Genomic DNA, 27,617 nt, shown 5'->3' on the forward strand with positions numbered 1-27,617 from the left:
CCTGACGAGGGAGCCTGGGAGGCCTCGCCCGCAGAGAAAGAAGCCAGACGGAAGCGCGCGCAGTGTCCACAGTCAGAGGGGAGAGCTGGCTGAGGAAGGTCTCCCCCAGATCACAGCACACCCAGGCTCCTCCGAGCTCAAGTGTGACGCTAGATGGAGAAGGAGCTCATGCAGGTGGGACAGGACGACCCCCTCAGGATAGCCCTGCCCTCCCCAGGTCAGAGAGCCCTCCACGTGCCCAGGGGACAAAAGAGCATGGTCGTCGTGATCTGGGAAGTGGAGGGGGCTCAGCAGCTTTAGGAAGTCCTGGGCCTTGGGACACCTGGATGGCTCAGCGGTTGATCATCCGCCTTTGGCTCAAGGTGTGATCCTGGGGTCCTGGGATCAAGTCCCACATTGGGTTTCTCCCTCTGCTTCTCCCTCTGCCTGAGTCTCTCTGCCTCTGTGTCTCTCATGAATAAATAAAATATTTAAAAAAGAAAACTGTCTTGGGCTAAGGTTGCAAAGAGCACCTGACCTTGGCACAGGGCACCCCCTCCCTCTTTCCTTAGACTCCTGCTGTGGAGAATGAGCCCTCCCCACCCTAGCACTAGCTCTGAGGTCATGGCTCACCTTGGCACAGGGAGCTGGACATGGGGCCCCAGGCTAAGGGCATCTGCAGGAGTCCAGGACCAAGACAACTGGGATAGCTCCAGGTGGGCAGAAGACTAACCCAACCACGGAGCCGGGGAGGCTTGATGCTGAGGCTTTAAGCTGTGCCCCTGGGAGCAGAGCCTCTCCCTCCTGCCACGTGAGCTAAGGGTTCTCCCGTGCTGGAACAGAGACCCAAAGCAGGTGGGGCGGGGGGGCCCTCTCAGGGGCAAGCCCAAGACCCCAGGCTGTACCGAGTGCAGCCCCTGACTGGGGAGCTCCCAGCTAGGCCATGAGGCAGGAAGGATGGAGGCATGTGTCCCTGCCAGAGGCCTGCTCCAGGGTGTTGGTGGGTGTGAAACAAGCAGGAAGGTAAGCACCGTGATAGGTCAGAACTACCCACTGCCACCTGACAGAAGCCCCCTGTGACCTGTTGTGTGGGGACTAGACCAGCACACCTGTTCCCTCCTCAGACCCCACCAGCTAGGTGGCTGGCCTGAGCTTGGTCCTCCTGGCCAAGGGCTCCTGCGGGCGTGCCTGGAATGTGTCAGGGAATAGAACTCCTGCAGAGTTGTCACAGCCCAGGCCTAGCCCTCCTGGGCCTGCCCCTGACCACCAGGTTCTTGCACAGCGACATAGTAACGTTTATAGCAGTTTCAGCCATAATTGCCCCAAAATGGAAGCACCAAGGTATCCTTCGGTGGGTAACTGGATAAACAAAGTGACCCATCCAAACAATACAGTATATTGAGAGCTAGAAAGAAAATGAGCTATGGAAAAGACACAGAGAAACCTTAGATCCGTCTTATGTCAAAGAAGCTGAAAAGGCTGCACGCCATCTGATTCCAGCTCTATGACATTCTAGAAAAGACCAGGGCTTGCCAGGGAGTGGGGGAGGGACAGGAATGGGAGGAACAGAGGATCAGGGGCAGTGAGGCTACTTCGGTGCCGCTGATGAGGGACATGCATCATCAGACAGGTGTCCAGCCCAGCGATGGACAGCAACAACCATAGACCGGGAGTGATGGCATACGCCTGTGTGGGCTCACAGACTGTGACCCACATCCCACATTGATGCAAGCTATTGACAATCAGAGAAATAGAGGGACAGCAGGGGAAGGAGGAGTATATAAAACTCTGAAGTCTATTAATGTAGCAACAAATGCCACGATTGTCTTAATCCTTTGGGCATTTCTTCCAGTTACAGACACATCAGGGGCCCCACAGAGTGGAAGGGGTTCCACCTCCCTGCCCAGTTCCCCACCAGCACAGCCCTTCCTTTTTTTTTTTTTTTTTTATAATTTTATTTATTTATGATAGTCACATAGAGAGAGAGAGAGAGGAAGAGACACAGGCAGAGGGAGAAGCAGGCTCCATGCACCGGGAGCCCGATGTGGGATTCGATCCCGGGTCTCCAGGATCGCGCCCTGGGCCAAAGGCAGGCGCCAAACCGCTGCGCCACCCAGGGATCCCAGCACAGCCCTTCCTATCTGCAGAGACCGCGCACACACACTGCAGGAAGCCAGACAGGAGCAGACCCCTGGGCCCGCCTCCCCAGGCCTCACACTCTATCTCTCTGCATACTTTCGTATAATACTGTGGTTAGCCTTTTTGGTCAGGAGTTATTTTTAAAACTCACAGAAACAGTATGTAGTTTTGAAAATGCAAATTCTACAACCCAACCGACCTAGAAATGGCCAGCAAGCTCATGAAAGGATGCTGGCGATCAGACATCAAGGAAGCATAGCTCAAACCACAGCACAACCAGAATTAAGGCAGAACCACAGCCCTGCTGCGTCACAGACAGGGTGGACATGGCACTGCCACTGCGCAGTTTGGAGCGGGTTCCCCTCAACCCACACCCCCTGCTAGGTGTGCCCCCAAGGACTAAGACCAGGACCTGGTGGCAGAGGGACAGATGCAACAGCAAAATCACATCTGAGCACCAGGGCCATGCCCTGGGGGTCCGTGTCCTGCACTAAGCCCGGCACCCAGCACACGCAGGCTGACTCCAGGTGGGGACCCAGTCAGTGTGACACACTAGAAATGGTGACAAACCAGCCATCAGCTACACTCACTCAATTCCAAAGGTTTATTTCCTTAAATCAGTATTACACAATGTAACGCAAATGAAGGGGTTGGGAGAATCACACAAAACTCCTTTTAAAGTACACCAAGGGTGGGGCGCTGAATCGTGGAGAACAGAATCAGCTGGCAGCACACACGCTGGGAGGTGGGCAGCACGGCAGCCCACAGGGGCACCCACGAGGGGTGGGAAGCTGCCTGAGTCCCCTCCCGTGGCACCAGCCTCCTGGTGGCCCTGGACCTCAGCCGACTGTAAAGCAATAAATATGCACACATTCCGTGCAGCAAGGAACGAAGTCACTGGGTGTTGAGGGAACATATGACAGGGCTGCCTTGAAGTCCAAGCACAGTGGCAGTATTTCAAGTATTGCAAAGAAACACAAAGATGTCTAGGTCTTGATGTAAGACCTTACAGCCCTTGCCCAGGGCACCCGGACTCAGGCAAGCTCCCTCTGCCCTCTCCAGGACAGAAGTCTCCCCACCCCACCAGCCCCTCCAAGGCAGCCAGGACCCAGCCTGCGGGGCAGGGAGAGGGAGAAGAACAAGGACAAGGACACGGACACGACTTTGGCATCAAAACCCATTGTGAAAGCTGGATGTGAGGCTTCGCACCAAATGCCCTCTCACCTGCCCACTACTTCGTGGCAGGGGCAGGGCTGCTCTAACAGGCATCACCACCTCCACCTGCATCCCCACACGATGCTGAGGATCTACCCTTCCAAAACCAATATCCTAAACTCCTACAAATTTTCTTCTTTTGTTAAAAAAGAGCTGCAGAAAAATAAGACACATTTCAGGAGTAAAGTGTAATAGACTTCAACGTCTGTTCTGGGTTCAGAAAGCTTGGTGCTTCGTACTGTCCGTCCCTAAAAGAACATTTAAATAAGATGTCTGTGTCTACCTGAGAGGGTCCCAGGCGGTAGGCACAGCACACACGCTCGCATGACTATTTATATATGTATATATGTATATAGGTATGTACACACGCCCTGTAGTACAACAGGCGGGACTGCGCGGGCAGTCCTGCTTCAGGTCTGCCTGCATAAAGTGCTCCATGATTCACAAAGCTGGGTGGGTGGTCTTGGGGAAGGAAGGGGACCAGGAGGCCACACCTTTTCCTGGGCAGAGCGGTCTCGGGGCCTCTGCGTGTCCTCAGCACGTCAGCAGGCATGAGGGCTGCCCTGGGGTCTGGCTGGGATAGGGGACCGGCTACCTGTGCCCACTTGCCTCCAAAGTGGCCGAGGATAGTTGTGATTGCCAGGCAGGAGCTCTGCCCATCAGTGAGGCCAGAGGTCTGGCCTGGATTCAGATCCCAGCGCCCTGAAGCCCACCGCAGCATAGCTCAGGCCTGCAGCTCAGGGGGGACCCACCCTCTCTCTCCCTACCACCACCAAGCAGCACCAAGGCCACAGGCTTGTCCCTTCGAGCCTGGCCAGCCGGCCGCCCCTCAAGCCTGTGGGATTGGCAGAGGAGATCCAGCCGTTGGGCAGTGAGCCAGGTACTCCGCGGGTCAGGCAGAGATGCCGGTCAGCAGCGCTGAGAGTCTCCGCTCGATGCACAGCTTGCCTGCAGCACGGGATAGCAGCATGAGGGGGATCCTGCTAGACATCTGTCCCTCCTGCCCCCCACCCCCCCAGCTGGCCCAGTGGCACTCACACTTCGCAATGTTCTCCACGTCTGCCTGGTCAGTGAGGATGTGCTGCAACCCCTCCATGAGCAGCAGAGCCTTGTGGTAGCGCTGGACACAGTCCTCCCGGCGGTGGAACATCTCGTCCAAGGCAGCCGACTGCACCTGCTCGAGGGGGCGCGAGGGGCTGAGCCCAGCTACCCCAGAACTCCACACCAGGCACACAGGGACCAGACACTGACTGTCACGGCACACACAGGGGCACTGAAGATGGCACGGCACACGGTGAGGACTGCTGAGGCCATGGGCAACCAGCCGGCCACCACCGCCCCTTTGGCACACAGGGTCGCTACAGAGATGGCCTAAGTCACCAGTGGTCACCCTTGGGGAGGAGGCAGGCTATCCCCCAAACGTTTGTTCTGACAGCACAGGTATGCTACATGGATGAATGTTCTCAAAAACAGCCACTCCTCAGAGCCAACTGTCTTTAGGCAGGAAGACCCCAAAGCCACAGAAGCAGAGAAGGTCGTGTGGTGTGTCCCCCCATCCCCCCATTAACGAGCTGCACAACTGAAGCAGGGCTACCTGCAACTGGCCTCTCCTGGAGAACACTCGCCCCCTACTGGGCTTGCAAACCAGGCCGCCTGCTTCCCAGTGGGGGGACCCGAGGGCTGTGGCCAGGAATACCTGTGGGCCAGGGAGCCCGTGCAGTAGAGCAAGGCGGGCTCCCCACCCTGAGCTGGGCCTGGAGGGCCCCAGAGTCAGCGCTGGCTGTGGGGTGGCAGGAGTCACACCTCAGCCTCAAGTCCAGCAAGCTGTAGACAACACCTCCCCGCCCCCCACTGTAGCCCCCACCACCAAGGTCCCACCTGCCATTCCCGCCTACCGTCTGCACAGCATGGCTGAAGATGAGCTTCTCGGCTGTGACACTCTGGATACGATCCAGGAGCCGTTGCTTGTCCAGGAAGAAGCGTTGCAACCGTAGGCTCAGGCCTTGGCAGGACACCACACTGGCCTTGTACAGTTCGTTCAGCTTACGCACCACTGTGGCAGGGGGCAGGGGCCGGGGCGGACGTGCAGCCACCATCAGCTCAGGCTGCCCTTGAGTGCCCGGGAGCCCCGGCTGCTCCCCACCCAGGCTGGCCCTGCCCCAGGTGACCCCTCATCACCACTCCCCCAACCCTCTCTATGTGACCACCGTCTGTGGCCTCCACCGATGCCCCTGGGGGTGCAGAGCTCACCCTGCTTTACGGTGGACGACAGGCACAGCTTGCCAGCCCGGATCTGGTCAATGGCGGTCTGCAGGCCTGAGGACAGCAGCTCAGCCACCTTCAGGTAAAGCACCAGCTGCTCCGCGAAGCTACAGGGGAACAGATGTGTCAGATGGCCCGAAGGCCGTGGACCCCAGGCCGCCTCCCCACCTTGGCCCCGTGGGGCACACACACCCCCACTCGCGGCTCAGTAGGCTGATCTGGTCGGCCACGACGCTCTCCTGCAGCTGGTACTCAGGTCCCCCGGCTGTGTTGCTGGCACTGCCCCTCAGGGCCGCAATGTCCAGGACGTGCTGGACGAAGACGAGCGTGAAGCGCAGGCTGTGCAGGATCTCCGTGTGCTCTTGCTGCGCAGACATAGGGCAGCTGAGGCAGTGGCTGTGGCTGCACCCCTGCTGCCCCGGGACCTGCTGCACATGGTGGGGGGGGTGCGGTACAGGGTTGGGGGCTAGGCTCACCTCCATCAGCGTCTCCTCAGGGAGGTCCGGGGCCTCGAAGGTCACAGCCCCCTCCAGGTTGGCGGTCACGGGGTCGGCAAAGCTACAGCAGTGGCTAGGGGCCGGGACCTCTGGGGCAGCCTCACTACAGGCTCCGGGTGCCAGGTGCCGGGCAGAGGAGGAGCCCGCTGAGCCAAGGGAGCTTGAGGAGCCCACTGTGGGGAGAGGCCAGCGGGCAGCAGCCCTAGTCCTGGTTGTCCCTCATAACTCTCTGATGCAAACCCCCTCCCCAGCCATCTGGACACCTCATGTTATACTCCTCTTCTGCCACCCTAAGCAGAGTCCACTGCAGAAGCCCCATCCCTCCTGGTCCTGCCCACTGCAGGGGGTCCTCCAGTCCAGAGGCTGGAGCTGTGGGTGCATCTGTGCCCTGAGCGCAGGACTCCTGACCCAAACAGAACAGCCCTCCCAGGCAGCTGCAAAAGCAGGTGCTCTGAGCATTACCCTGACCACACGTAAGGACACGACCTCACGCTTCCTGAACCATCCTGACCCATCTGCACTGCCACGTACCCCCTACAGCCTGGAGGAACATGTGCAGTCCTCACCTGAGAACATCCTAGTACGAGGACCCTGGGGTGGCGTGGTCCCGCTGGGGGGCGAGCCCACAGTGAACACCACAGGAGATGGGCTGCTGGCACCCCCAGCACGAGCTCCCGGGTGCAGGTTCCCTCCAAGGCCAGCAGAGGGCGCTGCAAGAGCAGGGGGAGGGGCTCAGGGCCTGGTGGTCAGCCCCGCCCCCCCCAATCCCGCTCCCGCTCCAGGGATGCCCCGGTTGGCCCACCGATGTCCATGGGCTTCTCCTGCAGGCTGTCTGTGCTCCCTGAGTCAGGGGCCTGGGTCCCGAACGCAGCCTTAAGGAGCAGGTCTGTGAGGCGGCCGGTACTAAGGGACCTGCTAGGTGAGGAGCAGTGAGGAGCAGGCACCAGGCCTGGACCTGAATCTCCCAGCCTCCCCACTGCCCAGCCAGGGTCCGTGCTCAGCCCAGCCAGGGGGGCTCCCCACCCTGCCCCAAACCGCTGCACACCAGGCACACAGGGCACTTCACGTGTGCTAGCCATGCGGTCTCCTGCCCCCCTCGCCCGCCCCCAGATGCAGGTACTGTCCCCCGTTGAAGGGACACACAAAGTGCGGCTCAGAAGGGGTCACAGTGGGAGGAGGTACAGACTGGGCCCTGACTTGGGGAGACCAGGTCTGCTCCCGGCCTCGCCCAGAAAGCAAGCGCACGCTAGGGTCAAGGAGGCCCTTCCCACACACCTGCCGAAGGGGCTCTTGTCCTCAGTGGGCCGCAGGCCAGGGCCCAGCTGCTGCCCCTGGAACGGTCCTGCCTCTGAAAGGTCTGGCAGAGTCCGGTTCCGAGGTGGGGTCATGACTACACCCTGCCGGGCCAGGAGGGTCAGCAAGTTCTGGGAGCTGGGGTTCTTGGGGAAGTCGAAGGCGGGCAAGGCCTAGGAGGAGCAGGGGGGCACTGAGACGCATGGCTTCAAGTGTGCTAAAAGCCTGATGCCGGCACCTGTACAGCACCACGCTGCCGCCACCAGACCTCGTTCGCTGCAGGAGGGCAGTGAGCACCCCGCACACCCACCACGCAAACATGTGCCCTCAGAAACCCCACATGCGTGGCTATAGGTGTGTCCTCACATCACCCACGAGAATAGCACAGCGAGGGCTAAGCTAAGCAATGTGCCTGGAGCAGAGCAGGGGCACGTGGAGCGCCTGCATTCTGGGGCCTGAAGCACCCAATTCCCAGGCCCCTGGTCCCACAGGAATCCTGCCGGGCAGGTGGTTGACATCCTGGGCAGGCGGATGGGGAGGGGTCCTCAGTACAGAGCCACCAGACACCTCATGCAGGCCTGGCCACTTCCTCCCACCCCTTTGCCCTGCCCCAGCCCTGGGGCCTGGTTACCTTGGTTGGGGAGCCCAGGATGGGGGGCAGGGGGTTGCGCTGCAGGAAGTCGGGCAGCTTAGGCGAGCCTCGCAGGGGCCGGCAGGATTGCAGCCCGTGGGCTGGCTGAGGGGGGCTTGACTGTGGGTGACCAAACGCCGTCCCCAGAGGGTCTGTAGGGGGCTTGGGCAACTTGGGACGGACGACGTGCAGGTCGGACAGGTTAGGAGCGCTGTGCAGGCGGTAGCCCAGCCCAGCAGTGTGAGGAGAGGGCTCGGGCACAGAGGAACCTGGGGCCAGATGGGACAAGACCTGGTCACTGCCGGGTGAGGCTTGCCCAGCGCAGCCCAGCCCCCACCACCAGCAAGGGGAGTGTGTGGGAGACCCTCAAGTCAGAACCACTCCCCCCACCCCAGCTGCTCCATGGTGTACCTGAGCAAACAGGCACAGGTCACGCACAAGGCGGGCGCACACAGAAGCCCCGAGAGCTCCTCCACAGGCTAAGACCTGAGCTGTGGACACAGTGTCACAGCACCTTCCTTCCCTTGTAACGTGACCGCTATGAGAGCGGGAAGCTGGCTCCTGCCCTAAGCCAGGGCTGCGCCTACCTGGACGAGGGGATCGGCCACCCCGCATCTCGGCTCCCTGTGGGGACGGTGCCCCGCTCCAGCCCGGCCGCTCGGGGATGATTCCAACTTGAGCAGAGAGAGGAGTCATCAGGGTCATGCCCTGACAGGGAGAGCAAGTCTCCTCCCACACTGTCCCAGCCCGGGGAGAGGCCCAGTCCCACTTCAGACGTGTCCACCAGGGGCATGCAGGTTCACCTTGTGGAGACGGGGTATAGGGCCGGCCCCCACCCAGAGACAGCTTTCTGGCCAGGGCAGCTCCGTGCTCGGTGTGGGATGGGGGTGACGGACTAGCCCGGGCAAAGCCCAGGGGACTGGTGCTGCCAGACCTACGGATGGCGGAGGACCTGGGGACACAAGCAGGCAGGATGAGGTGAGGTCCCAGCCATACACAGTGAGGTCACAGCTGTACAAGATAGCTCGTTCCCCTCCATTCAAGTAACAGGCCTCACTCAGGAGCCCTTGGGAAGACTGGACAACTCGCCCTCCTGCCCAGAGCTGTAATGAGGGAGTGAAGAACCCCAGCATTTCCCCTGGGCATCCTCAGACCTGAGGTCACAGTCCCTGCCAGGACAACCACTAGCAAACAGAACCTTCTGTGAGTTACAAAAAAAAGGGGGCCTTCCCCCACTGTTTGTTGAAATTTGTCAAAAATTGATACTGGGGGGGACGCCTGGGTGGCTCAGTGGCAAAGGCTGAGCCTTTGGCTCAGGTCATAATCCCAGGATTCTGGGATGGGATCCCACATCAGGCTCCCAACAGGAAGCCTGCTTCTCCCTCTGCATAGGTCTGTCTCTCTCTGTCTCTCTCATGAATAAACAAAATCTTTAAAAAAAAAAAAAAGATACTAGGTTTTGTAAATTCAAGATACACATCCACCAAAAAGTTGTCCTAAAAAAAAAACAGAATAAAAAAAAAAAATTAAAAAAAAAAAAAAAAAAGAAACAGAATTTCCACGCATCCGTAAATAGTGGCAGTGAGACTTACACAACTTACAGCCTGTACAACCGTACGTGTGGCACAACAGTGCACCACTCCGAGGAGCCTGTAGGGGGTTCTCACTATCGTTCTCCAGGGCATGCCCTTTGCCAACAGGGGCACCCCTATAGCCATGGGAGGTGGCGGTGGTGGGAGGTGAGGGTGACTACACTCACCGTGTGGTCTGGTACTGGGTGGGTGACTGGAGGTTCTGCTCAATGCGCTGGTAGTTGTGCACCTGGGTGGGGACAGGTATGGGGACCGACACGCCACATCTGCTGCTGAACGGGCCGGCCCGGCTGTGGCAGGAAGAGAAGCAGGGGGTACAGAGGGGTGTCAATGGAAACAGTGTGCTGGGCTGAACCCTGGGCCCCAACACATCCTGGGGCAGAGGCCACCAAGGCTGCCTGCCTCCTCCGCTCGCACAGGCTGCTGCCACCCTTCAGGCAGCAGGCCTGTTGACATCCTGCTCACCCCACGTGCCCTGTGCCCAAGGGGCATCTGGCTGGGACCAGCCACTGGGTCATGTGGTCGGTGGTCAGCCTCAGGACAATGAGGCTGGGTCTGGTCCCCGGCTTGGCGCTGCAGGCTAGGGGGTGATGGCAGCGCTGGTCCCTCAGCTCCCCCTCTCCCACCCTCCGGGGACTACGTCCCTCCCACCACAGCCCCTTCTCCTGGGCCACCCATAGAAGCCCGGTGTCCTGCGAGGCCTGAACCAGGACAGGACCTGTGGACGCAAAGTGCTGCCTACAAAACTGGACCTCGGGCTGGGGGGCCACCCAAGCCTAACCCACCCCACCCCTGCTCACCCTGATGGACTTGGAGAGCTGCTGCTGCATGGCGGAGAAGGAGACGGGGTCCGGCCACGGCTCTCCAGGCCAGCTGAAGCCACCAGGGAGCTCCTGGTGGGGACAGAGCATGGAGGGACATGTTCAGGTGGACCTGACCCAGGCAGAGCAAGAGGACAACAGGCAGGAGCGAGATGCTCCCCATGCCAGGAGGGGGCAGGACAGAGAGCTTACCCGCTACACATCAGGCTATCAGGTGGGGGCTTGGCACCAGCCGCCTCGGCCACCAGGTCACCTGTGAACAGGAGACGGGTGATGCTGGGCCTGGGTACCTCTCACATCAGAACAAGTGTCCACTCCACGCTCCTGGGCCACCTCACCCACCACAGCTCAACTCCAGACAGCAGGGGGAGGCTCCGGCAGGGGGAGGTGGCAGTGCTCCCAAGTCCCCACTTCCATCACCTTACCTGACCAGACCTCAGGGCTCTGAAGGTGCCCTCCATACCCCAGAGCCTTCAGCCACCTTGCAGGCAACCAAGGCTCCCAATCTGGGCTGGACCCCCCCTCTGGGACCCTGGGTCTCGGACCTGCCCCATCACCCTCGCTCACGGCCCTGTCTTCCTGCTTGCTGCCCTGCCCTGTAGGCCCAGGGCCACTCCAACCCAGCCCTGTCTCAGGAGTCATGGGATGGCCAGGGGCAGGGAAAGGGAAAGAAGTGTCCACACCCAGGATCTCAAGAAGAACTTAATACCCCAGGACAGAGTTTCGGGAGGGGCTGGGCCTGTCCCAGAGGCCTGAGCACCTGTGCTCAACAGACACTAAGCTAGCAGCAGCTCCCTCCCTGGGAGCAGGCACTCTGGAGGGTGGGGAGACTGGAGAACAGGACCTGAGCTCAGGGACTCAGTCCATGGACCAGCCACAGGGCACCGGGACCACTTGGCTTAGACTCTGTAGCCAAGCTGACCTGATACAGAAGCTCCCAAGACCATCCTGAGGGCGCACAGGTAGAGACAAGTTTGCAATGACAAACCTGCAATGGCCACCCCGTCCCCATTTCCACACCCACACATGTGCACACCACACACACACACACGCACACTCTCTCTCTCTCTCTCTCTCTCACGCTCACACACACGCTCACACCAAAGCAACCGGTCCCAGACCTGGAAACTGGGCTGGGACCATGACGAAGTCATCTGTATCACAGGACGAGTCCTTGCTGCTGCCGCCAGAGCCTCGGGAGCCCTGCAGGAAGCCAGCAGCGTCAGCCGGGGACGTCAGCGTCTTCTGGAGCTGCTGGTGCATCTCTCCCAGGGACTAGGGGTCAGAGGGAGGGCCACTGAAGCTCACTCAGGGCCTGGGTGAAGCCAGAGCTGCTGGCGCTGACAGAGGGCTCAGCTTGCCCTCCCCACTGGTTTCTGCAAGCTCTACAGCCGGCAGGGCTCCACAGCAGCAGTCACCAGACGGAGCCACCCAGCTCCTGCAGAGCTCCCAGGGAGACTTCCCATGTCTCCTATCAGTCCTGCAAAGGCCTGAAAGGGCAACCACTCCAGGCTTAGGACGTATAGCGTCCAACATCAGCTTTCCACATGGGCAAGACTTGTCAAAAAAAAAAAAAAAAAAAAAAGACTTGTCCTCACACTGGCCCTGGCGCCCCAGCTCTGTGCCCACCCATGCTGAGGTGCCAGAGACACACACTGCAGGGTGGTCTCCAGGATACAGGGCCATCCCGTCCCCGTTTCCACACCCACACATGTGCACACCAGCACACATGAAAACCCACACCTAGCAGGTCAGCCTCTGAGACAGGAAGGCTGCGGTGGGGGGGCTAAAAGCGGTTTTGCCAACTTGTCACGCTTCAACATTTCACAATCAGGATGGGTCTGTCTGCAGTTAGTGTGAGTCAATCAGACAAAGTCATAGAATCAAAGGCAGGTGTCCTGATGGTCTCCTGGCAGCAGTGTGCTGTCCACACAGGCCACATCCCAGGAGAGAAGCCCAAGGCCCGAGCCCCAGCAAGTGACTCACCGGCGGGGAGGCCAGGTGTGAGGTGGAGCTGCTGCTGGAGCTGCTGCCGGACCCCGAGCTTGGGTACGAGGGCACAGGCACAGGAGGGGCTGGTGGGGGGCAGTGGTCAGCTCACAGGCACTCCTCCCTGGCCCTACAGACCCCCCCACTTGGCCAGACTCCCCATGATGCTAGCTCCAGCTGTTTCCATGGAACACCCCCCACCCCAAGTTACGGGCTAGCCTGTCAGCAGCAAGTGTGGCATCCTGGTCCCCAGGCAGATGCAAAAGGACTATGCAGCACACTGAGCAGAAACTGAAGTTGCCCACCCAGAGGACTCACATGCTGGTGGGGAAGGGGTAGCCCCCAGCCCTATTCTTCTCAACCTACAGCACCATGTCAGCCAAGCCCAAGCCCCACTGTGGCTGTGGGGGCCCCAAGATCCTCAGGGGACTCACACTTCTTCACAGTGGCGCTGGCGTCAAGGAAAGGGTGATGGAAGAAGTCATCTGTGGGAGAAAGGATGAAGAGTCCTGACTCCAGGGTCCCGGCAGGAAAGATGGTGTTCACCTCCATCCACGGCCCCTGGGGCCCAAGCTCCAGCAATCCTGGCACCCGTTCCAGCCAGCATCACACCAGGAGTGGAGGGAGAGAGGGAGACAGCCCCAGCTGCTGGCTCTTCACCACATCTGGCCAAAGCTGGGCCTCCCCACCCACCTAATACCTGTTCCCAGCAGCACTTCCCATTGCAAAACTGGGGTTTTCACAGCCCATGTTTCTGGGAAAGCGGGTGTGGGCAACCAGGAGACAAGGGTGGAGGGCTCCCAGCCAAGAGGGCCAAGCCCCAAACCAGGGAGCTGGCAGGAGAGGACAGGAGGAGTGGGCTAGTGGCGGGGCCTGCTCACCGAAGTCCATGCGGTCCTTGTGGTTACGCTGCAGCAGCGCCAGCAGCAGCTGTCTCAGTGGGGCAGATGTCTCCCTGGGGATACTGGGCAGTGCAAACACAACATGACGTGATTAGCCCCGGGTCAGTTGGGATGCAGGGGGCGGGTGAAGCCAGGACCCAGGCACTTACGTGGGTACCAATGTCTTGTTCCTCTCGTAGAAGAGGCGGAGGTCCTGGGGGCTGCTGGCCTGGCAGGGGATGGCAGCGTGAATGCCCCCACTACACCAGCTGCTCCCCCCCACAGCCTCCAAGCCCTGTCCAAGGTCCCTGGTCCCTGGCCACAACTGCCGGCCAGAACTCGTGGCCCTGGACCAAGCACCACGTGCCCTCTATGCTTCTGGGGATGGGCCTCCCTCCTCCCCCATCTAGCCTCTAGACCAGGGGGACCGCACAGGGTGGTCAGGTGGCCCAGAAGCCAGACGGCCAGGCCTCCCTCCCGCTTAGGGCAGACTGGTCAGGGTACATATTCAGGGATGTCTGAATGCGTGCTTCTTGTAAGGAAACAATAGTCCATGCACCTCACCCCAGCGGAAGATCCCAAAATCTTTCCCCTTCCAGGGGGCGCTATACCCCATGGGGAGCACCTGGCAGGCACGCATGTGGCTGGTCACGTTTGCTTATGCACACTGCTGTGTGACATGTAGTTCCCAGGGCTGGCAGCTTGGCCAAGACCAAGAGAGCATCTCTCCTTCCCGGGGCTGAGTGAGAGATGGCCCTCCACCTGCTCAGGCAGGGGGACATGGCAGATGAGGAGGGGTGCAGGGAGCTAGGGGGCCAGCCGAGGTCACTGGGCAGTCACAGAAGGCTAAGGGGCAAGTTGGCAATAGCTGAGAGCCGCGTAATCAGGCCAGATAGTCGATACGGGATGTGCAGCCCAGCACGGGGGGCTTGGAGCCCCCAGCCCTCTGGAATCCCACTGCTAGTAGGCCACTGCTTTTCAAATGTGATGCCCCCCTCCGCCCCCATGCCTGAAAGCAACTGGGCCTCATGGCACGGATGGGAGGACACAGACTTGCTTCTGACACACACACGGGCACATGCCAATGTGCTCAAGAGCCCTCGGACCCCACCGTGGCCTGGAGGAGGGCAGGGCCCCACATGCCTGCATGGTAGGAGCCACGAGACCACGAGCCGAGTGTTGAAGTGGCGGCCAGCGCCTACCTGACCCAGACTTGCTCACCTGGAAGGGCGCCTTCCCCGTCAGGCACTGGTACACGATGGTGCCGATGCTCCAGAGGTCTGCCTTCCCATCGTAGTGCTGGGACATGATGACCTCAGGGGCCTATGGGGCATTAACAAACAGACGCCACACCAGACAACTGCAACACCGTGTGGCAGACGACAATGGTGCAGCCTCGCAGGAGAGGCCATGGGAGCCCCCGACACCTCTTCCCCGGGCAGCAGGGCAGGGGTGGCTCACCTACCATGTACATGGGGGAGCCGCAGAGTGTGGCCGCCATCATGTTGCTCTGCAGGTACCGAGCAAAACCGAAGTCGGCTGAAGATGAGGAGAAGCGCGTGAGGCGGCCAGCCGAAGCTCTCGAGCCTCCCTGGGCATCCTCCCCTCACCAGCCCTGGCCTTACCAATCTTAACGCGGATGTTGTTGGGGTTGGCGCGGCGCCCACCAGGGTTGGACAGCAAGATGTTCTGGGGCTTCAGGTCACGGTGGATGATGCCCTTGCTGTGCAGCAGACGCATGGCGCCTGCAATCTGCTGCAGGAAGAGCCGGATGGTGTCCTCACTCAGTGTCCGCATGGCTGCAGGGAGACGGGGCGGCTCACCGGGCACCCAGCCCTCCCGGAGGCTTCACACTCAGCGCTGCTCCCACACGCACTCCTTCACATTCCCACCCCCATCCTGCAGCAGCTGGGCACCCGAACCCTTCCACTGCGGGCCGGCTGGCATCTTCCTCCCACACTGCCCAGCACCACCCACCACAACACGTGGTGCCCTGAAGCACCCTTCCCCAGTTACCATCATTCTCCGGAGCCACCTCTGCCCACCACTGGAGAGGAGCCCCAAGACCTGCCCTCAGGGATAGAGGGGATGAACACACCGATGCCAGGGCCACGACCCGGAGGGCACCTACCCCCCCACCTGTGGCAGGATCCCGGGGAGGGCCACCCCTCTGTGGTGAGCCAGGACTTACTGGGCCCAGAGTGCTTGGAACAGACCAGTCCCCAGCAGAGAAGCCAGCCAGGTGCTTCAGGGACCCCGCAGGGCCAGGGGGCACCACATCCCCACAAACCACTTAGGGCCCTGCTCACAAGGGGCCTCCCTGACCGATCTGTCCAGGGAGGCTGTCCCTGATGGCTCCACTGCCCTGTCCATCTTCCCTAGCAAGTGCCAGGGGAGACAGGAGGACCCTCCGGGGCCCTGATTCATGTCAGACTACCTTGCAGGCTGGGTCAGGGTGAGACTGGGCATGCAGCCCACCTGGCCAAGGGGCGTCCACTCACTGTGCAGGTAGTCAGCCAGGTCCCCGCCATTACAGTACTGCAACAGACCATTGGAACACCGGGGTCAGCGGTCAAGGCAAACCCTCCAGCCCTTCCTGGATTTCCCCACCACCCTACACCTGCTCCCCTGCTCCTGGCCTTCCTGGGGCAGATGTCCCTTGCAATCACCCCTCAAGCACCTGCCACGGCCACCAGGGCTCCTGATGGGGTGGGCCCTCAGCCCACGGATGACAAGGAAACCAGGAGAGTCTTCCCTGCCCTCACAAGCTGGGCCCACAAGACTCACCTCCATGACCAGATACACGGAATTGGCCATTTCCTGCAGAACACAGAAGTAGCAATGAGAAGTGCAGAGGAACACTCCCCTGCCCCCACTCCTCTCAGCCTCAGCATGACGTAGGCGCTCAGCACCCATGCCCTCACCATGCCACCTGGGCTACAAGCGAGGCCAGTGAGCACGGACACCAACGGGCCTGGAGAGCCCCACAGACCCCTGTACCAGCACCTAGCCAGTTGAGTGGTGGCCAGTTGAGATCCTCTGACAGCCGAGTGGGCCTGAATGAGAGGGGCAGCAGCCAATCAGAGAATGCTGATGTTGCCAGGTCTGGGGAAGAGGCCGAGGTCCCAGGAGAGGTGTCTGGGGTAGACATGGACTCTGCCTCTGAAGAGCACCTTCAACTACCTTCACTGCCCCCTTCTCCGTCAGGATCAGGGTCAGCCCCACCCTGAAGTTTCAACAGGGCTCCCCTTCGTGCACCACCCTCCAGGGGAAGACCCAGGTCCCGAGGAAGGACCCAGCCCAAGTAGGAGTGCCTTGACGCACAGACTTCAGAAACCACACCTAACTCCAGGATCAAAGATGCCAGCAGAATTATAGCTAGGCAGCGCCAGCCCACCTCAGGCCAGCAACGGCAGCTAGGCCAGCTTCCGGCTCAGCCACTCAAGGACCCAGGGTGCCACTGGCATTCTTGGCTGTGTGCATCCCCCGAGAAAGAGGAGCCCGAGGCCAGGCCACGACACACCCCCACCCACCCACCAAATGCCAGCATCCATACGGCTCTGTGCTACCAGCATGCTTCATCTGCTGGCAGGGTCTCTGTTACTCTCTACTGTCCTACAGATGGTCCCTCAGATCTGCCCCAGGAAGTGGCTCTGAAAGCAAGGACCTTCAGTGTCAACACACCACCAGGCCTCAAGAGCCACAGCAGGAGCCCTCTCTGCTCTGCACTGTGTCAGGGGGCGAGCCTGTGAACTGGCCCCAACACTCTCAAAGCATGGTGCGGGGAGGCTAGGGGGTCCCTAGGAAAGGGGCAGGGAAGGGACCCCAGGAGGGACCTTTCTCCAGTCACTGGGGGAGGCCACCTCAGGCTGATCCACCAAGGCCTGACCTCCAGCAGTGGGCCACTACCTTCCAGCCCTACTCAGGTCTCAGGGATGCTTTTGACCCCCGCCTGTCTCCAGATAGGGACCTGGAGCTAGGACATGAATTGGTACACTGGGGATACTCCATGTTTAAATGTCAGTACCCACCAGGGCTCCACCGACAGAAGACCTATGTCCAGGACAAGGACAACCTGGGGAGCAGGCTGAGTCGTGGGGTGGGCTCTCAGGGTGTGGGAGCCCAGGGCTGGCATGCTTGTGCCTGTATGCCCCCACCCTGCATTCCTAGGCCCGTCACTGGTCCTTCCGTGCCAGCTGTAGGAGAGAGATAACACAGGGGCAGCTCCAGGAGAGTCCCCTGGGGGCGGGCCTGGCCCAGAGGGGCAAGAGAGAAAGAGAAAGAGAGAGAGAGAGAGAGAGAGAGAGAGAGAGAAAGAAACAGAGAAAGAGAACACGCCTCAGAGGCGGGAGAGGCAGGGGCTGGATCCAGCAGGGGGTGGGGCAAGAGAGAAGAACCCAGGAATAACTTAGGAGAGGCAGCACACGGGTCACTTGCCACCGCCCTGACCACAGCCACTTCTGCTGTTTGCTGGGCATGCTGCACAATTACTCCTCACCATGAGCTCCAGGGAATGCTATGAGCTTTCTGGTCTGCAGTGGCCCAGAGAAGCTAAGTCCCTTGCTCTGGGACACACAGCAGAGAAGCAGAGCTGAGACTCAGGCCCAGGCACGTCCAGAAGAGCCCCAAACCCACCCTGCCGAGCCAGGACAGACAGGGCCAAAGTGACAGGCAATACAGAGACAGATGGGGCATTTCCTCCCCACCGAGTGTTCTCAAGGACTGACCTACCAAGACTGGCACGGACACAAGGGCTGTGTGGGAGCCTGAGTCCAGAGCCTAGGAGCCTCCCTCACCCCAAATCTGGGAGGCCCCAGACCCCACAACAACCCACCCTGTAAAGAAGGCCCCCACAGCAGAAGTGACAACAGAGTCCCCTTTGTACTCAAGAACCCACAGGACCCTGAACACAGCCTGGACCCTACTCCCACCCCAATCCCCACATCCCAGCCATGGCAGACTTCCAAGTGTGAGAATGTGATGGCAGACATCCTCCCTCCAAAGACCCCACTCCACAGGCCCCCAGGGCCCCTGCCCAGCCCTGCGCATCTCCCATCCCCACTGGCCCACTGTTCATAGCACACTCCAGGCCCTCCCTGCCCCCAACAGGAGGTCACAGCTTATCGCCTCCCCAAAGGCCTCCTGCCCTAAGACCACACTGAAGCCTCCCCAAGTCCGTGAGTGACAGGCCAGGGTGCCGCTGGGGCTATGTGGGGGCTCTTCCTCTCCACTCTGACCTCTGTCCCTGTGGCCTAGGATGAGCTCCACCCTCCAGTGGGCCCTCCGAGGCAGGGAGCGGAGTGCTAGCAGGGAAAGAGCACAGCAGGGCTGGGGCTGACCCAAGAGAGCCAAATCGGGGTCTCCCACCACCCTGGGGCCAGAGGACAGCTTCAGACCAGCCCCTTCCTGCATCTGTCTCCCCACCGTGACACCCTTAACTCCACTGGCTGGCAGAAGCTGAGCCATCTCCCAGGTGAGGTCAAGAACATGCCCAGGCCTGGGAAGCAGAAGTCAGCTCCAGTGTGTCCTCAAGCCTGCCCCTGTGCCAACACCAAGCCAGGTCCCAAAACAGCCTGGCCTCACTGTGGCCCACCCTGACGGAGACTGGGAGAAGGTGCAGGCCCCCTGGGTGGGGCACTCTTCCAGAAAGGCTCTGTGCCCGAGCCCCTCTGCTGGGGCCACTCCCGGGTGTCCCCCACCCCTCTCAGGTGGTCAGCTCACCACCTACCACCACAACCCAAATGGCTTCAGACCCACTTCTGCTGGCCGCCACACATGCTAAACTTGGTTTTCCCAAGCTCCCTTGGGAGTGAGCAGGGGCCACATAGGCTCTAGGCACCGAGGCACCTCCCTGGGGTCAGTCTAGATTCAGTCTACACACTTGAAGTTGTCAGGACTGCTTGCAGGGCTCCAGAGAAGCGTCAGATCCCAAGGAGCTCACCTCCTGCAGGAGGCAGAGGGGAACCACTGGCAGGTTCTTGGAGCTCATTATAAGGTTAGTACAGAAACATACCCGTGGCCTAGGCACAGGCCGCCTGTGTCCTATGTCCTATGGGGAATGCGCAGGGATGCCCTCGCTGCTCCATCACCAGCTACCCACACGCCCTGTTGCCCCAGGACAGGGCAGGTCTGTTCCTGTCACAGGCTACCCAAGGAGGAAATAGGACACATGGAGGTCCTGTCATTCTGCCCCAGTCAGACACCTGGCAAGGGAGGGGTGAGGCTGGGCAGGGAAGCCTCAGTGGAGACCACCCCACCATGCAGCCCAAGAAAGGGGATGATGAATCCCAGCTTGTGCCCCCAAGGTAGACAAAGCAAAGCCTTTACAAGGAGAGGACATGGAGCCCTCTCCATCCCCTGGCAGGGTGCCCAGAGGCCCTGGGGATAGGGCTGGCCTGAGCGTCACAGCCAGGTGTGCTGGGCGGCCTGGCACGGGCATCCAGGCACGTAGGAGGCCACCCCGCCATGGGGCGCTAAGGTGCTTTGCTTAATAGGATCCCACTGCCTGCCTGGGCCAGGCCTGGTGGGTGGGCAGGCACTGACCTACTTAACTCCTCGGACACTGGCGCTCTTGGCTCAGGAAGGTGGCAGAAGCCCCAGTGGGGGCCAGAGCACAGCTGCCCACAGAAGCGGGGCTGCTCCCCACCCCGCGCTGGGCTCCTGCGGCCAGTTCCCACCGGATAAGGGTGCCTGGCCCCACCCCACTTCCTCAGGGGAGCCTCCTGGCACTGCCTGTAGGTAGGTCTGCCCGGCTCAGGAAATACAGGGGGAGACTCTCAGGGCAGGGCGGGGCGTGAGCTGGTACAAGCCCTCAGAAAACAGAACCCACACGCTCCTCCCAGAGACCCGGCAGGCCCAAGCTGCCGCACACCACAGTGACACCACAGACCCAACCCACACATGTGCCCGCGGCAGCTGTTGGGAGGACACTGACGATGGGGCACCAAGTGGTGACACGGACCCCGCACCCGCGGTGTGGTGTCAAGGGCACCAGGATAGGCAGCAGAGCTGTGGGAGTCCAGGGCTCAGAGTGGGGGGACCTGCAGAGAGAAGTCCCCACAGACGGCAGAGCCCCGGGTCCTATGGCCACAGAGAAACTGGAGGGCTGAGCTCCTGGGGCAAGCTGCGTCCCCCTTCTGACCTCCCCAAAGGGCTTAACACAGCATTTCGTGATCTGCGTTTCCCACTGTCCAGCATGTATTACACTTCAAAATTTTAAGTGGAAAAATTTAAGTTATAAAGATAGATAAAAACAACAGTAACGTGAAGCACCTGGGTGGCTCAGTGGTTGAGCGTCTGCCTTTGGCTCAAGTCATGATCCTGGGGCCCTGGGATCCAGTCCCTCATTGGGTTCCGTGCAGGGAGCCTGCTTCTCCCTCTGCCTGTGTCTCTGCCTCTCTGTGTGTCTCTCATGAATAAATAAAATCTTCAAAAATTAAAAAAATAAAAAGTCCAACAGGAATCATGCTGAGGGCAGGTGGCATTCCTAATACACACACACATAATGAGATGCTCAATTTGCTCACACACAAATGAGAAGCCTCGGGATCCCTGGGTGGCGCAGCGGTTTGGCGCCTGCCTTTGGCCCAGGGCGCGATCCTGGAGACCCGGGATCGAATCCCACATCAGGCTCCCGGTGCATGGAGCCTGCTTCTCCCTCGGCCTATGTCTCTGCCTCTCTCTCTCTCTCTCTGTGACTATCATAAATAAATAAAAATTTAAAAAAAATTAAAAAACAAAAACAAAAACAAAAACAAATAAGAAGCCTCAATCACAGCGAGTGAAAAACACTGAGAGGTCATTTTCCACCAAGATGGAAGTCTGATAACCAGCCTCCTGGCAAGGATGTGGGGAGACCGGCCCTTCCGTACGCAGCCCTGCTGCGTTGTCCAGTCCAGCCCCTGGGGACCACAATTTGGCCACTGTCCCAAACTAGAAACACGCATCCCTTTTACCCAGGGATTCCTGTCTAGGAATGTATGCTGCAGATACACACACGGCCAACACTAAGCGCAAGGACAGTCACCACCACCACGCTGCTGCCATGTCAGAACGCCATCAGTGGGGGACTGGCGAGGTCTGCTCTGGAACATGGGGCAATGGAACCCAGTACAACCACAAACAGCACCCACAGCCACACCGTGACAACAGCTAGGAGGGCACACAGGGTGCACCATCCAACAGCTCCATGGTCTCTACCACAGGAAGATATGGAGGCACAGACAGGTGAGGATACTTGCCCAAGGACACACAGCTCGTTCAAGTTTGGAGCTACCTTTAGAGCCAGGATTAGAACTAGGTGACCTAGCTTCAGAGTCGGGCTCTAAACCACTGTGCTTAAGGGGTGGCGACCTTCCCGGGAGAGGGCTGTAGTGTCTTACAGACGAACAGAGACAGCGGTGTGGAGTGACAGATCCTTCCCCAAGATACAGGCCCAAACGGAAAAGCCCTTTAGGTGCAGAAGCAGATGGTATGCGGCCAAATGGTATATAAGGACACGCTCCTACCCCTGGAGAGATCCAGAAACTGCCAATGTCGGTGTGGGTGCCTCTGGGGGCAAGACAGGGGCCAGCAGGGAAAGGGGTCTCCTTTTCCCAAGTCCCCTTTTATAATCTATTTTTCTTTAGCCAAGTTCCTTATTACCTAGTTTAAAAAGCCATTTTTCCTGGGTCCCGTATGTCTTAGAGGAGTCTAAGGACTGGGGGAACACCCCAGACCCCAGGGCTGAGGGCACAGAGCCCCAGAAGAGAGGCAGGGCCCTCAGAGCAGAGAGGCCATACTGGCCTCTAAACACTTCCTCCAGGCAGGGGAGGCTGAACAACCGCCCACACTAGAGGAAGTAGCACTGCCCACAGCCAGGTGTGGTCAGGATGGGGAAGGAGGGAGTGCCAGGGACCCAAGCAGGGGAGGACAGGTAAGGTGTGACAGGGAGGGGAGAGAGGGAGCAGTGGGGCCACCCTCCTGGCCCCGGGACACTGTGTCTCAGTAGCCTAGTGCCCGGCTTCCAGGTACTCGCTGGGACACTGGAACTGTGCCCTGCCCATGTCACCTCACATCATGCCACAGCCCCCAAGGCCACAGCCTGGCTCTGCAGGGGGAGGGAGGAGGCCACCAACACACAGACAGCCCGGCTGGGAACTTCCCCTCAGCCAGGGGCTGGTCCCGTGGCCTCAGTAAACAGGTTTCAAAACCATTAGTCAGCACTTTGGCCTGCAGATCTGCTGCCTCAGGTTCCCAATCCCCAAACTGGCTCTCCAGGGTCTGGGACCCTCACTGCCTGGCCCCACCGGAGGCCCCAGGGGTGGGGAGGGGACCAGGCTGGGGCCTCCCATGCCGGCCCTGGGCCTGAAGTGGACTCATCAGACTGAGCAACTGCCTCCCTCCCTTCTTCCCTCCCGCCTGGGCTGTCGCACCCCAACTGCCAGGGAGAAGGAATCTCCCTGGGCCCCTCCCCTCCCCCTAGCCTGACGCAGGGAGGGACCGGCCAATGCTGGGCCAGAGCAGTGTCAACAAACAAGTGGCAGCACCACCCTGCCGCCCGCCAGCGCTGGGGACAGGACCCCTCGGTCAGGGCCACTGGGTCAGACAACCAGGGCCCACACTGCAGCTGGCCAGACCTCAGTGGGTCCCTGCGGCCCTGTGGGTGCCTGGGGCAGCCAGGCAGCGGGGACGGCAGGACTCTCCCCACATCCCCAGAGGAAGCTGGGCCCGAACTGGGCCGAGGAAGAAGTCTCCAGGGATCTGGTCAGGCCTCTCAGATGGGCAGGCCAGAGAGCTACCCCCTCCCAACACGAGACCCCGGCCGGCCTGGGACCCAGCTGCTGCGGCCTGAGGCTGTGCGCCGGCCAGCCTGGGAGGGTTACGAACACAACCCCCCCCACCACCACCACCAGCACAGCCCCAAAGCTTACCTGAAAGTCATACAAAGCCACGATATTTTCATGTTTCAGTTCCTAGGACAGAAACCCAAGTCTCTTAGGACCAAGGCTGGCTCACCCACCACCCTGCTCCCCTACAGCTTCCAATGCCCGCTCACCTTGAGGATCTTGATTTCTTTCCCCAGCAGTGTCTGGGACTTGGCCAGGTTCTTCTTGTTAATGCACTTGACCGCGACCTCCAAGTCGTGCTTCTGAAAACCAAGCACGATGTTCCTCAGGGCCCAGAACCCAGGCATCCTTACCGGGCCACCCCCAGGCCAGGTAAGCACCTGGGAGTGTGTGTGTGTGGGGGGGGGGGGGGTTCCGGTGCCAGGAGCAAGACCTGGGGTGTGGAGTGGGAAAGAGGTGTCCAGAGGAGGTAAGGGTGAGGGAGTCGAGGATGCGGAGATGGGGTTCCCATGGCGGGGGTGAGCATGAGAGTCTCTGGGTGTGGTGTGGGGATGGAGGGCGTGAGGGTCCTGGGGTGTGAGGAGGGGTCCCGGGTGTGTGGCAGAGATGGGGGAATGAGGGTCCCGGGTGAGGGGCAGGGATGGCTTCCCTGGGTGCGGGGAGGGGTGGGGGTGGGCAGGTACGAGGGGCGAAGGCCAGGGAGGAGGGAGGCCCAGGTGAGGGGCTGGGATGCAGGGCCCCAGCCGAGGCAGGGATGGGGGATGGGGCGCCCGGGCGCGCGGCAGGAGGGCCCCCGCCGGGGGTGGTCCGGGCCCGCCGGCGCCCCTCACCTCGCGGTGGCGCCCCTTGAAGACCACGGCGAAGGCGCCGTGCCCGATGAGGTCCTTGCGCGAGAACTCGAACTTGCCCACGGCCTCCAGGCCGCCGCGGCCGGGCTCCATGGCGCGGGGCGGGCGGCTCAGGCGGCGGCGCGGGCCGGGGGCGGCGGGCGGGGGGCGCGCCCCATCGGGCAGGCAGGGCCCGCCTCCAGCCCCGCGGGCCGCTCGGGGCGCGCGGGCAGCCCGGGCTACCGATGCGGATCCCTCCCGGGTGCGGCGAGGGCTCGGGTACGGGGTCCGGCCGCGACTCTAGCGGGAAACAAAAGAGCCGCGGCCGCAGGGGCCCAGAGCCTGAGACACCGGCGCAGGCGCAGTGCGCGGCGCGGGGCGGGGGCGGGGCGGGGCCTGGCGGGGCGGCCGGGCTCGGGGCGGGGCCTGCGGGGCGGGGCCACGGGGCGGGGCCAGGCCGGGGGCGGGGCCAGGCCGGAGGGGCGGGGCCAGCATTGGGCTGGCCCCTGGGGGGTCTGACCCGGGAGGCTCTCCACCGCGGCCGTGCCCCATGTCCCCTCTCTGCTTCCTCCTGTCTGCACAGCCGCATCACTGCCTGGATGTGGCCTGTGTACCCCAGGGTTAGGGACCGCACAGAATAGACCGGGCTGCTGTAGAGGTGCCGCATTTTATTCATTCATTTTTTAGTCGGCTGCACACACCAGCGAGAGCCCAAGTGCGTGGCTCCATCTCAGACCCTGAGATCATGACCAGAGAGGAAATCAGGAGTCGGAGGCCTAACGACTGAGCCCCCCAGTTGCCGGGATGTGTCCAGTGGTAACGAACTGTCTGCCACATGGAACCTAAACATAGGAAATCAGAGGGAAAGCTTCTGTAAATCATTTCATTGGGATGATATGCAGCAGATTCTCAGACACAGTGTTAAATAGACACTGAGGCGTAAAGTGCTCCAAAGTTTATAATTAAGAGGCCAGACAGTGACTGTGCTACTGGTTTTCATCTTGAAGTCCCTGGAGGGGGTGCATATACAAGACCCCGAGAGCATACGGCTGCCATGATACGCGTGCAGGTCAGGGTATTCACAGCTCTAGGCTATGTGTTTCCAGTATTAGGTGTAACACCTCTCCCAGGGCTTTCCACATGCCAGCCTTTCTCTGTATTAACTCATTTGTTGTTCCTCCCAGGGACTCCATGAGATACTTGTTTTATGTCACCATTTTATAGATGAAAAAAACGAGGCCCAGAGAAATGTACCCAAAGTCACACAGCAAGCAGGCAAGGAGCCAGATCCTCACACAAGGAACTGTTAAGTGGCTGTTTGGGAAGAGCCAGTGCTTTTTGCTGTACACCCCGCATACTCATGTGAATGATTCTTACCGCGATCCATTGGAGGACTGCTTCCATCAATACAGAGGGTAAATAGTCCTCCTCTCTGCCCCCCCAGCTGCAATCACGCCCTGAATGCTTGCTGCTGGCTCTGCAGCCAGGGCCCTCCCAGTGCCTACACTGCCTGCTGCCCTGGGGGGACCCCACTCACAATCCCCCAGAAGCCCCTTTTCAGGCTCCCAGCCCTGAACTGAGGCCAGAGGCCACCAGAGCTGCGAGGGACAAGAGGTCTCCTGGCCAAATGCCTTGTTTTTCAGGGGTAGGGTCCCCCGGGTTGAGGTCAACCATGGCAACTGTCAGGTCGGTTTCTATCCCTCAGTTCTCCAGTTATGTTCACTGGGGGCTGCTGCAGCACAGAGAGAGCACCCGCCTTCAGAATGGCTTGGGGGAGGGGACACAAGAAGGGCAGTAATTGCACAACAGGTCATGACATTGCAACTGAGGTAAGTGTGAAGAGCAGGCTGGCAGAAGGTGGGGGTGCAAGGTTGCCAGAGGGTGCAGGTCCCTTGGGGCAGGAGCCCAGACCACCCTGGGAAGGAGATCTCCCACCTCAACTCCACAGTGAAGTTGGAGCAGGTGGGTGGAGGTGGGATTTGCATCTGGAGGAGGTTCCTGGGCCTCCAGGGGGAGGAGAGGCTCCCCTAGGGAGGCTGGGTGTGCCCAGTTCCCAACTCTTTATCCTGTGGGCCCTGCTGGTCACTGCCAGGCTCCTGCCCCCCTCTGTCTCCTGGTCAATGCTTATGTCCTCATGATTCACAGCTGCAAATCTGGGTGCTCGCATGCTTCCCTGGGCGCACATTCCCAGCTGAGGGTCAGATGAGCTCTGTCTGGGGGCAGTAACCGCATCGTTGGCCATCAGGTTTGATGTTATTGATCAACAACATGTGTTAAATAAGGTGTCTTTAAACAGAAACCCACATAAAACAGATTACGTATAAAACATTTGACAAAGACACAGTGACCAGAGGCTGGCAGGAACCGCACCCCGTATCTCCCCTGGGGAGCAGCGTCCCACTAGTTCCATGTTCCTTGTTTGCATGGTACAGGTACCATGACCAAGAACCAGCTGTAAGGGCTGTGTGTCACAGCACTCTCTATAGGAGGGAGCCCTTATGCCCACGTTGACCCTGGGAGGTCAGCCCTGGTCCCTACTCGCTCTTCATGGGAGCAGACACTGAGTGCCAGAGAAGCTACCTTGGGGCAGCCCAAGGTCACACTGCTAAGTGGCTGCTCTTGGGTTTGAACCACCAGTCTGGTGCCACTGCACTCGCTTGCTCCTCATCCTCCTGGGTCCCCAAGGCAAGGACTGCGCCTATCCATCCCTGACCCCCGGAGCTCAGCCCAAGGCCTAGCAAGCAACAAGCAAACTTTGAAAGGAGGTTGAATGAACTTTAAGACCTCCTCACTCAACATGCAAAAACCCACCACCCACCAGATGGCCCCCATGCCACTTCCACCTTCTACAACAGGAATGGTGTCATTTCAAAGGTCCTGGCAGTGACTCCCAAGAGACTTAAGGTGAAAGGCGAGTGCTAGGAGGGGGTCTGTGATCAACTAGTAACATCTGCCACAGACACTGGCGTGTGGGGTGGTTTTCGTGCGTTCAAACAGAGGGAAGCCCACATTCTTGTATCGCTGTGTCTTCAAGGGTGTCAAACTTCCTAAAAGTTAAAAACTTTCTTTTTTTTTTTGTAAGATTTTATTTATTTATTCTTGACAGAGAGAGGCAGAGACACAGGCAGAGGGAGAAGCAGGCTCCATGCAGGGAGCCCGATGTGGGACTTGATCCCAGAACTCCAGGATCATGCCCTGGGCCAAAGGCAGGCACTAAACCTCTGAGCCACCCAGGGATCCCTAAGACTTGGTCATTTATAGAGATTTGAAGACTGTTAGAGTAGATCTGTTGGTCAAATACAAAACTGTTTATTGTTCTCAGGGGCAAACCATTAACCTGTGATTATCTTTCCCACTGCAAAGGGATCATTTGTCCTATGAGTTCACATGGAGATAATATCACAGGCCCAGAGCCTCCAATGGTCAGCAGAAATTAGACATAAGAGGATTCGCAAACTACGTCTAAGGGGCCCAATCCAGCCCTTCTCTTGGCTTTCTTCTTTTCCTTTTTATTGTGATAAAATAAATTTGAAACTTACCGTCTTAACCATTTTTAAGTGTGCAGTTCAGGGGTGTTAAGCACATTCACACCGCCGTCAGCCACCACCACTGTCCACCTCCAGGACTCTAGCGTTTTCCCAAATGGACACTCTGTCCCCACTAA

The 27,617-nt window shown here is 59.9% G+C and overlaps 1 protein-coding gene across 4 annotated transcripts; it reads right to left on the minus strand.

Moving 5' to 3' along the window:
• Positions 1–2,708: 2,708 nt before the first annotated feature.
• On the minus strand, positions 2,709–24,115 carry ULK1 (unc-51 like autophagy activating kinase 1). Of its 4 annotated transcripts, none has more exons than XM_077875192.1 (28): positions 23,957–24,115; positions 23,336–23,428; positions 23,211–23,252; positions 16,087–16,119; positions 15,801–15,837; positions 14,925–15,098; positions 14,765–14,838; positions 14,521–14,622; positions 13,470–13,528; positions 13,300–13,382; positions 12,853–12,903; positions 12,416–12,504; positions 11,551–11,632; positions 10,622–10,682; positions 10,409–10,501; positions 9,776–9,898; positions 8,820–8,968; positions 8,604–8,690; positions 8,017–8,285; positions 7,368–7,558; positions 6,895–7,004; positions 6,659–6,802; positions 6,072–6,265; positions 5,788–5,960; positions 5,584–5,702; positions 5,229–5,386; positions 4,372–4,507; positions 2,709–4,281 (listed from the first exon to the last, which is right to left on the minus strand). In XM_077875192.1, exons 1-28 carry the CDS (start codon positions 24,065–24,067, stop codon positions 4,226–4,228), a joined length of 3,093 nt encoding a protein of 1,030 aa, XP_077731318.1. In that variant the 5' UTR covers positions 24,068–24,115; the 3' UTR covers positions 2,709–4,225. The 4 variants fall into 4 exon arrangements, with proteins under 4 accessions (XP_077731318.1, XP_077731317.1, XP_077731320.1 ...); XM_077875191.1 differs by having other exon boundaries at positions 11,551–11,704; XM_077875194.1 differs by lacking the exons at positions 23,336–23,428; positions 23,957–24,115 and having other exon boundaries at positions 11,551–11,704; positions 15,778–15,837; positions 23,211–23,254.
• Positions 24,116–27,617: the final 3,502 nt, after the last annotated feature.

This window comes from Canis aureus, chromosome 27, assembly GCF_053574225.1.
Source record: "Canis aureus isolate CA01 chromosome 27, VMU_Caureus_v.1.0, whole genome shotgun sequence".
Lineage (NCBI taxonomy): Eukaryota > Metazoa > Chordata > Mammalia > Carnivora > Canidae > Canis > Canis aureus.